At 43.2% G+C, this 10990-nt stretch overlaps 1 protein-coding gene across 5 annotated transcripts in view; it reads right to left on the reverse strand.

Moving 5' to 3' along the window:
* The window catches only part of USP12 (ubiquitin specific peptidase 12), a 58334-nt gene that overhangs the window by 27347 nt on the left and 19997 nt on the right, over positions 1–10990 (reverse strand). For 4 of the 5 annotated variants that reach the window (XR_003095047.1, XM_025209099.1, XM_025209098.1 and 1 more), the window contains exons 3-4: positions 8863–9076; positions 1303–1532 (exon numbers count right to left, since the gene is read on the reverse strand). Coding sequence is in view for 4 of the 5 variants with exons in the window: in XM_025209099.1 (XP_025064884.1) it covers positions 1303–1515 (213 nt within the window). In the remaining variant the exon portion in view is untranslated. Of the gene's footprint in view, positions 1–1302; positions 1533–8862; positions 9077–10990 lie in introns of those variants that run through there. The other variant, XM_025209100.1, reaches the window with a different exon arrangement.

The raw sequence follows: 10990 nt of genomic DNA on the forward strand, positions 1-10990 counted from the left end.
ACAAGCAGACAATACCTTGGATACCTATCCTACCAGTGGCCCCTTCTGTCCGTGATCAGGAGCGGCAATTGTCCTTGGTCTAACAGCACAATGTCCCGAGATACTTAGCAGTTATGCCACTCTCTTTTCCTTAAGTACAGGTTTCCCTCGATTTATGCTGTATGTGCATTCCCGGAGAATGATGCATAAACTGAATTTGCGTAAAGCAAACCCACTTTACAATGTTCAAATAGGGATAGGTTCCCATGGCAGTGAGGGAGGGAGGGAGTGAGGCTGGGACTAGGGAAGGGGTGCCGTCTTTGGGGCTGCACAAGGCAGCAAAGCAGAAGGAACAGAGCGGTACTCACCCCAGCCCCAGCTGCAGCAGCCCTGGGAGCAACCGGTGCCAGCTGCCTGCAGCCACTGGGCTGCACCGTGCTCTGCCTGTCCCCACCCACCTCTGCTCCTGGGGTGCGCCATGCCCTGGTGCAGGCAGCTGCTGTCGGCTGCTCCTGGGTCTGCTGCAGCCAGGACTGGGGTGAGTGCGTCCACGGTCCTTTCCCCTTCCCCCACAGACTTACCTGCTTGGGTGGAGGGGCATCTATGCTGATCGAATAAGAGCAAATTTACCTCGCATATGATAAATTATGGGTCTAAATATGCTCATTGCATAAGAGTGAATTCGCATATGAAGAACCCGCATAAATGGAGAGAAATCTGTATGCATCCCTCAGTTCCTTTAATTAAAACACGACTAAAATAATAAAGATACATATAGACAGCATAACATATTTTTACAATGATAAAGTGACATAAATGGATACAGCATAACATTGGATTTCTAGCAAGACCACACACGCAATATCAGAGAAATAAACACAAGAAAATATTCATGGCAATCCACAAACACCCATAATTTGGTGGGGTCATGACAAGGTTATACTGATATAAATTCTGAATCCGTTTATGAGACTATGGCTCAAAAATATAAATGCACATTTTCCATTCCAGAGTTTGTTCAGTTCTTTCACTGGCCAGTAACAGTTTTCCTCCTAAAGTTAAATAATGACTTCTTATTTAAAGAAACTGTTTATTTATTTAAATATATTCTTATTATTATACAAGTGAGAAATATAAGTAGGCCTTGGTCACATTCAAGCTTACATTAAAAAAAAAAATTATCCTTGCATGTTAATCATGTGTACAAATCCAAAAAAATAAAGGGAGTATAAATTACAATTTTAAAATCATTTTAACTGCATATTAAAGAAATGGGTTTTGAAGGTGTGAAATACGAATTTGTCTTATAAAACACAAACTTACAGTTTCACAAGTAAGACATCTTGTTTCATTAGTTAATGTTCCCTGAAAGATCTCATGAACCCAGGTTGAGTCTGGTGTGCTGTTGTTGTTTTCGTTGTCAATACTGCCATTAGGTAGGCGGCCATTTTGTTTTTCCTGTTTTCTTTCCTCTTGCAAAATATCAGCAATTGTGTTTAGTAGATAGTTTAAAAACTCATGTGCATCCTGCTGCATGTAATTGTCAAAGAGCTCTATAAAAATAGAAACAGATTAAACAAGTAGCTAAAATCTATGATGAAAATTCCAATGAGTTTTCAAAATACAGACCTTCTTGGATATTTTTGTAGACATACACCATCAATTTTAACTTTTCAAATACTGGTAAAACAATGACATTAGAACATTTCAAAAGAATGAGATATTCTACATATGTTTGACAGAGCTACATATTATATTAACAGAAGGATTGTTAGCAAAAGTTTCCTAATACCAAATGTGCTTATGGAAATGGCATGAAGTATAAATGCCTTGAAATACCAATATTATTAGGATGTTTCACAATCACTTGTATTAAGAAACTGTAACATCTTATTGCTCCTTCTGTTTTATGAGTCTTTAAGACTTGACTAAAATATTGAGAACACTTTTTCATTTATACTCCACTCATACATACTTGTTATAAAACACAAATAAGATAAACTATTAAAATGATTACACAGTACTATCTTTAAAATGAATGGTTAAGAATACTACAAAATACAGAACAATTTCACAGATTAGTCAGGCAAATAACAGGTCCTTAGATTTAGACAAAAATCAACATTAGTCTATGTGTTGAACCATGCATGACTAAGCGCTTGAAACATGACTGTTTCACTAAGGAAGTATTAAAATGAGAGGTCAGTTTCCATAAGAAAAATCTTACTGCAAGTGCAAGAAAATATCTGTAGAATGGATCGTACACAAAGGGCACCTTAAAGTATAGGGTTTTTAGACAGTGTTGAACAGAAATAAAGTACCACAGCCATTTTGGCCTCAGAGGCCAAGTTTACATCAGCTTTTAAAAATAAAAAACAACCTACCATTGCACTATCATAAGTGCAACCTTACAGATTCCAACATGTAGTTCTGATAGGTGCTAATAGAACTATTATAGACAAAGCATCTACGCATGCAGGTACTTAGAATGAGTGTTCTCCAACTTTGAGAGCAGTTTTAAAAAAGGTGGTGCAGAAGCAGCATTACCAGATTAGCATAAAAACTGAGCTAAGACTAATGAGATAATGGCAGATGATCATCACCAAAACATCAAAATAGGTTTTGACACTGCAGACTCAATCTTTTAATGTTTACAATACTGTACCTTGGTTAATAGTACCTTGGTTTGTGACTGTAGTAATCTACTTCCACCCTGGGTAGAATAGAATTACACTCTCCCCCAGGGTGGAAGAGATCCAGATTCATTTACCCAAGCAGATGATGGCTTCAAGGGCACATGCTTGTATCTTGCCCTTATCTGCAGAAGAAGTAGGGTTGCTACATACACTTGGGTTTACTCCTTCACAAACCTCTATTTTTTCATACTGCATTCGGAGTAAATTCTGATTTCAGGAGGGCAGTACTTTGATCACTGCTTTAACAGTCCTTCAGGATACTACCTCAAGAATGTCTTTGCCTCTATCAGATTTCACACTAGGAAATGAATTAGCAATTTCATGAAGAAATAAATGCTTATGTAGCAGACTCACCTTTTGAGCTCCGGATGAGTCCTGGGCTCAAGAATCTGCAATTCCAATTGGTGGAGCCCATCCACCAATCAGAAGCAAGCCAGGGTAAGCAAGGCCATGTCCTTTCCCTGAAGGGAGGGGTCAAGGAACAGTCCAGACCTGGCTTGAGACTTCACCCTGCCAGGTCCGGAGAACTTTGGGGATGGAGCCCCTGAAGTGTATAAAAGGAGCAGCATGCCTGGCACATGAGCAGATGCGACAGGGGAGCTGAAGGAAGATCGGAGTGAGAAAAGATGGGGATGAGCTGCCCCAGCGGGGAATAGCCCTGAGCTCCTAAAGAACCCTAGGAGGGTGTGAGACCCTCAGGCTCGTCACTCTGCAGGGACCCACTGCACGGAGCAGCCCTGGGAGGGTGAGACACCTTTGGGCTTGTCATGGTGCATAGTCTGATGCACAGAGTCCAGGCCCTAGGAGCACAGCAAGGCGGCTTGAGCTTGCAGACCCCAGCAAGTGGCCAGCAACCACTGTGCACAGGATCTGAGCAAGGTCCAGGAGTGGTAAGCAGTGAAAGGCTGCTCAGGTTAGCCACCCGGTATGAAACTGGAAGGCCACAGCCCTGCATAGGACCCTGGTGAGCTGAAAGAGCTCCAGTGACAAGCAGGGCATGGAGAATGGGGAAAGCTGTGCCGGTTTGAGGCGGGCACTTGGGAGCCCAGTAAACTTGCTGGGTGAAGCAGCTAGCCCTCAGTGCTCAGAGCGGGGCATAGAGCGGTGCAAGCAAATCTGCAGAGGGCAGAAAGGACCGAAGCAGGCGACATTGCAAGGCTTGGGGGCCCAGGCCAAGGGGAGTCTGGAGGCAGCGTGGGAGAAGAGACCCCAGAGGGGAGCATCATGCTGGGACAAGCCAGGCCATCAGAAGGGCTGTGAGTTATTGGAGCACTGGGGCCTTGAAAAAGAAGGGAGGAGTGGCCTCACTAGAGCTGGGTGGAAGACCTCTCCCAGAGGGTGGGTCCCGAGGCCCTGTTGAAAGGGGGTGGGGGGACCCCTGTTCTCCAGGCTTGGGAAACGAATTCATAATTAGACTCCTATGTGGTTGAGGTTCTGAGTTTATGTTGCACTTTATATTTTATAAATAATATTGTTCTTATTGCTTTAGTGTTGTTAACCATGATGTTGATGGGTTTGAGAGCTTGAAGAAATCTTTGGGTCAGTTGTGTACATATTTTTAAGTACTGGGTTTTACCCACTGGGGTGAATATTATTGGATTCATTGGGTTGGGTAACTCATTTCTTGACTTGGAGATTATGAAAGTTATTTTGTAATATCGGGTATTCAATTAGTTCTGCCATGTAAATATTTTAATTATATTTGTAATAATAAAACTGTATATAGTTAAGTGTACACTCGTGGGGTTGTCTCTATAGGGAAACGGAGGGATCCGCATGTAGGTGGTGACATCCCTCTCTCAATACCCTAGCCTGTCACCTCCTCTCTATTTGGCTGGGAGGAGGAGAGCAGTGGAAAGGACCCCAAAATATAAATGGGGACACCCAGGGACAAGAACCACACGAAAAAAAGAAAGTAAACACAAAAATAACACAAGGAAAATACTTACCCGCAACAGGACCCATGTCGCAGCTGGAATGAGGGAAGAAACCCGCGCGGGTTGTGAGCCTGAAGCCAGCCGGTGATGTCATCGGCAATCACTGGCTGGCAGGGATAAAGCGAACCCCCAGGGAAGGTGGGGCAGGACGGAGAGCGGAACCGGGGAAGGCACCAACACCGGACGCCACCCGGGATTCTCTCAGAGAAAGAGAGCCAGCAGGGGCTCTCTGCTCCAGCGGAGGACAGCTTGCTGGTAGGACCGAAGAGTCAGAAGAGGCTCCTGATGCCGGCAAAGGCAGCAGCGCTGGAGGGACAGGAGAGCTGGACAAGGCTCTCTACTCTATTGCAGGTAGGATCGTCGGAGGCACCTGGGAGGCAGAGGAGACTCTCCCTCCGGGAGGTACCATACGGGAGCAGCGAGAGGGGCTGTGAAGCAAGGCAGCAAGAGGCTGGGTGCTGACCCTTAATGTAAGAAGCAGCCAGACTTCCGTGGAGGTGCTGCGAGACACCGGAAGAGAGACTTCCCTAACAGGGGAGAAGAGGAGAGGTGCCACAACCCTCATAGGGCTGAGTAAAGGGGGAGACGACCTGGGTGAGAGGCCACAGGCTACCCTGGCCACACACAAGGTCTAACCCCTTGCAGGTTCATAGGGAGTAAGCTGTCCTGTACCCCTGGCGGAAGGACCAGGGAGGGGACTGCACGGATTCCTTGCAACATAGTAGTGTTTTTTGTTTTGTGGGTTCCTTGTGTTTCCTCCTTTTGGAGGGGCTGAAGAGTAGGACAAGGCGATACTGGTTAGGTAGCTGCATTGGAGCTCTTTTCGTGCTCCAACTTTGTTTGGGGCTACGAGTCAGGCGTTGTGACCTGGGCGGAGTTGGTCTCAGGACCAGAGTTAGAGATTGCAGACAACTCAAGGCTAACTAAGCGAGTCACCCTTAGGGAGCTAGTACTTAGGACAGGAGAGGGCTACTAAAGCTACCGTAACCAGGAGTACAACAGTATCAGGAGTACAGCCGAGAAGACTCAGTGATCCGCCGAGGGTCGGCATGAGGCTGGGGTGTAGGGGAGGTGGGGCCCCACAGACGACTGCCGGACAGACTCCACGCTGCAGAGGGACCCCAAGTGGTCAGCCCCCCCACTGGTATAACATTCAAAGTTGTGGCAGGAGAGATTGGGGGAGGCCGCTCCAGGAATAAACATCCACTCAACGGCCTACAGGAGACCATAGGGCGAACACCACCAGCCACTCAGGCCAAGGCCACATGTGACCAGATGTTCGAGACCAGGTGGTCTCACACACCCTCGGTATACCTGGGTTACACTTATTAACCAACAACTTGTTCATTCGTACTGAGTAGTATGTTGCACAAGGGAAAAGAACAGTTCTCCTTTGCTGCCAATACAAAAAACATTTATGGCCACAGAGTAAGCATGTCATTCTTCCAGGGGAGCTTCTGTAGATGTGTCATGTAAGAGAAATCATGTTTGTACCTCAGTTAATTACAGTGGGCAATTTGTGCTTAGTTCAAGGATATACATAGTTAAAGTCAGCCCACAGTGAAAGGATGGCTGCCACAGTTAGGAAGATGAATAAAAGAAAATACTCAATGAAGCCTGCTTCTTAGGAAAGTATTTTTGAGGCTGTGCATATGGAAATAACTATGAATTTTAGATGGTCTGAGAGAATAATATTTCTTTACATAAAGAAAAAAAATACTGAGAGCTGCTGGCAGAACAGGGAAAGCAATGATAGTTTCAGAGACATTACTTACTTGGAGACATTAAACAAAGAGTGCCACAGATCATGAGAACCTATGAACCAAGCAGCTTACATGCCAAGTCACTTGTCTCTTGACAGCCAAGCAAATATTAGCTGCCAAAACAAACCAGGCATAAACCCTCTATTTAATTAAAGAAGTTCAGGTGGCACAAACGCTACAAGTCTCATAAGGTTCTTAGCAGCATTGCATTACACATGTCATTGGGCTGCATGCCCAATGCATAGTTTGACATTAAAGCACAGTGAATCAAACCCCATAGATGTCCTTGCTATTATTCATCCTATAATTAAAAGTGGTTTGAACAACAGAAACAGAACTCTTCAGTCACTCCTTAGGTGACTATAAACGTACAGAATGACATGCTATAAGATCATTATCGTATATTCTTAATTAAGAGTCCAGAGATGATACAGACAGAAGATCATACGGGAGATTCAAAGGCCATAAATTCTTTATGATTGGTCCTATGTGCCTAGAGACTTGTAAAAGCAGAATACAGTTTGGATATATGGTATATAAATACAAGTCTATACATTTGACTTGTACATTTTTCTGCAAAACTATTATGAACATGTCTACATCTCTGAAGTCATTCATCTTAAAGTTTAATATTATTAAACAGTGTACAGAACCACCAACTAACAGCCACCTGGCAAGTCAGCCATTGGCTCTTTAAGTCTATACTAAAAAGAATACAAGTCATTCTTATGATTAAGTCTTTCTAGTTTGTACTTAGCTCTGAAGGTTATCTGACTCCATTTCTGTCCCCCTGGAATTCCTGTTCAGTGAAATGATGCACAAACAATTTATTCTAGAAACAAAAGGACTGTATGGCTCAAGGGACCAAATGTTCACCTTCTAGATCCTCATTTCAATAGATCCAAGGTCAGTTGTAATTAGAAGTTGCTATTCAATGATGTAACAAGAGGCCCTAACCTCTGTTATTTGTAAGAGTGAGAAAACAGTATTATAGGGATGAGATCTGTTACAGGCAGCTGAGCTACAGCCAGCTGCGAGCAAGCAAGCAAGCATTCCAGAAAAGACAGTGACAGGAGTGATAAACCTGAAAGTAACTATTTGGGATGAAGCTGCCCTACAACCAGCAGCAAAGAGAAGAGCTCCAGATATAAAGTAGAGACTGAAGAGCAGCTGGGTAGGCTGCAACAGAGGGGTGAAGAGTTATTAATGGGCAAAGGTGAAAGCCCTGTGCCTGGTTTGGGGAATCAGAGATCAGATGACTGAAAGGAGTGGAGCCCATGGGAATATATGCCCAACTCCTGAGGCAGAAAAGTCAGTCTGACTCTGAACTTTGCAGGGAAAGGAACTTCTAGGAATAAGGCTGGAAGAGAGGGATCCACAGGCAACACAAAATGTAGCTTAGAGAGCTGGAAGGAGACAGATCAAAGTGGGGTAGGAGTTACCATAGTGCAAAACCCAGAGGAAGGTTTAAATTCAGTTTGGCTGATTTTTTTGTTAGCCGCTTTGCTTGTGAGGCACGAGTGTGGCTGAAGGGAAAGCAGGAAGCCATGGTGGGGGTGTCTAGGAAGGCGCTCTGCACTCAAATTAGTAAGCTTACAGCTTGTTGGGGGATGGGCTAGCACAGGAAAGCCCTAGCAGGACTTTAGTTTATAGGGTTTTTTTTATAAAGAATTCTTACAAAAAATGTTCTGAACAGCAAGCATGACAATGACATCTCTATAAATCTCAGAAAATTATAAGTATTCATAACACTAAAAGGACTGGTTATTAAGCACATTACTGAGTTTTAGAGAACATATTAATCCTAATAAATAAAAAAGTGTTAAAGATGCACTAATTGAACTGAAATTGAAGTCAAGACCTTCCAGAGTTAAAGCCTTTACATGGAAAGATAACTTTTTTGTACTTTTGTACTTCAGTTGCTACATTCAAATATTCTCTCCTCAGAGCTAAAGGAAATCTGTCTTGCATTTGAAAACTTGTGTGACTATCTGAAGTATGCAGCCGGTCCAATAAGAGATATAACCTAAAGAAAGCATTGCCTCCCCCTTACATTTAATTAATAATCTTCTTGCAAGTAAGATTAAATTTTGAAACAAAAAAATTTCAAATATTTAATTTAGATATGAACCAAGACAGTACATGAGAGACAAATATTATAGTGGAAAAACTTTAAAAATGTGTTTTTGTCCAAATCTACAATTATTAAACAGCCGAAACCACCTCTATTACTTCCCACTGTGCTTAAGTCTATACAAGACAAAAGTGGAAATAGATCCTGCACCAAAAAGATTTCAACTTTGTTCTATATTTTGATTTTGTCCTGCACAGCATCAGTTGTATTCTTGTGTTTAGCAAATGATACACACACACACACAATACAGGAATAATTCATTACTTTTAAGAATGAGAAAACAGTTCAATTTCAGTTCTAACACACAGCTGATTCAATTGCTACACAAGGAAAAAAAAGAAAAATGAAGTTACCATTTTCTTTTCGTAATCTTGTTATAAATTTCTTTGGAGGTATTACTCCAACTTTTTTCTTCTGGGTGGCTATGCTGTGGAAGAGGTCAGCTAAGCATGTAAGAAGGTTCTCTTTTTTCCTTGGTTGACTCTTGTATGCTAGAACCTTTTCTCGAAATGGGCGACAAAAATAAAGTGCCTGAAGAACTGAATTGCAGTAGCATGTGTTCCCAAACTATAAAATAAGAAAAAGATATATTAGCTTCTGCTGTATTTTTTACAGTGATGCAAAGTAAAGATGCTAGATGTTTAAAAAATGCAGTCAGGGACAATTTTTTCTAAATATCATTTTTCTTGCTGATTTTTCAGTTGGCAAAAGTATATCTTACTAGTTTTAACAATGAGTGATACATGTATTGTACACCAATAGTAGATTACTTATTTTCTTTTTTTGGAATTATGCATCTTTTACAATAGTATGGAACCATAAAATGTTCAGTAAGTACTAGGTATCTCACCGTGCCAAAAAACACATAGCAACACATAGCGGGTAAATTTGCGTGGGCAGGGCAGTCTATCATTTGCCCAGCCATCAATCAAAAACACCAATACAATCAATACAATAAAAATCAGTATTGTATGACCTTCTTATCATAAAGAAATTCAACAACATTGGGCATGCCTTCAGATATATTTTACAAACTGGATTCTCCCATGAACTTTATTTGTGGTCCAAGTCAGTAGCAACTAGCTCATTTGGTTGTATGTACTGCTCTCAAGCAGTATAGAGAAGTCACTCAAGAATAAGCTGAGGGAAAATCATTGCAATGCTGGGCTGAAAATCATGGTGAATGTGATGCTTTCATTTTTAGGACAGAGTTATGGAAGAAGGAAGAGAGCAAGTTTTAGCTGTACACAGTGTGAAGGAGGCATACCAGTGAATTGATCTTCATGCTCAGAGTCAGTGACCTCATACAGACATCCTGTTTCTTCTGGGAGAGTCGCTGCTCTCCCAGGAAAAACACATAAGCATACATACTTACGTACATTTTTCTCCCAGAGTGAAAATGACTGCTGGAAACTCATTCCCAGGAAATCACTCCCAAAAAGTTTCTCCTGGGAGAACAAACATCTGTACATGCTGTGGTTCCTCTCAGAAGAGAACACAGTCCTTCGGCATTCCCCCTCCCTCCACCCCTGGGAAACTGTGTTGCTGCTAGACTCTGCTGCTCCTGGAGGACTGTGCTGTAGCTTCTCTCAGAAATGAAGGTGTACAGAGTATGTCTACAAAAACTCTTTTGTGAGTGATTTAACCCTTGCTGCTCCTAGGTTATTTCTCTCCTAGAGCATACATTTTTGCTCTGGGAGGAAAATCCTAAACATCTGTACATTCATTGTTTCTCCTGGGAAAGCAGAGATTCATCCAGGGGAAACTGAACATCTATACACGGCCTCAGCTACTCGTACCGCTACAGAAGCATGCAGAGGTAGGAATTACACCAAAACAGCTGATGTGTACTCCCCAGCATCAGATTTTTCCCCTTTAAAAACTACATTTGTTGAACATCAATATGTGGTGCTCGGCAAGTCATCCAGCTTATCTGCCTTGGCCTCCCCATCTGTAAAATATATAGCTGCCATAGATATTTTGTAAAATGTTGCCAAGATCTGTGCAGCAGCTAAAGTAAAATTCTAATTTTACCATTGTATAAGTGGTATCTATGTATCTGCGTATACCTGCAGCAGCCCAAATGATAATGATACACTGTATACTGCTATCTAGTCAGATGGGAGCGGGCTAAGTGGGCCGAGGAGGGTCACGCCCCCGCCCCCCCCGGCTCCTACTTGGCCCAGCCCCACAGGGAGCCGCACGACTCCCCTGCAGGCGTGCGTGCCAGGTTAGGGGGAATTCACCCACCTGTTCCTTCCCTTGGTGGAGGGGAGGGACCCCCCCTTAACCCCCAAAAAGCACTGAGGCACCAGCCGGCCCTTCTGCGCATGCGTGCAGTTTAAAAAGGGCCCAGCAATGGCATAAGCCTCATTAGAGTCCCGGGTCCATTGCAAGACATGCGGGTGTAAGCCCGCTGCACCCCCGAGAGCCCAGGGACCCCAGCATCGACCCCAGGACCCCTGACGAGCCCCGGCCAGC

Source organism: Alligator sinensis, unplaced genomic scaffold (genome assembly GCF_000455745.1).
Source record: "Alligator sinensis unplaced genomic scaffold, ASM45574v1 scaffold84_1, whole genome shotgun sequence".
NCBI classification, from domain to species: domain Eukaryota; kingdom Metazoa; phylum Chordata; order Crocodylia; family Alligatoridae; genus Alligator; species Alligator sinensis.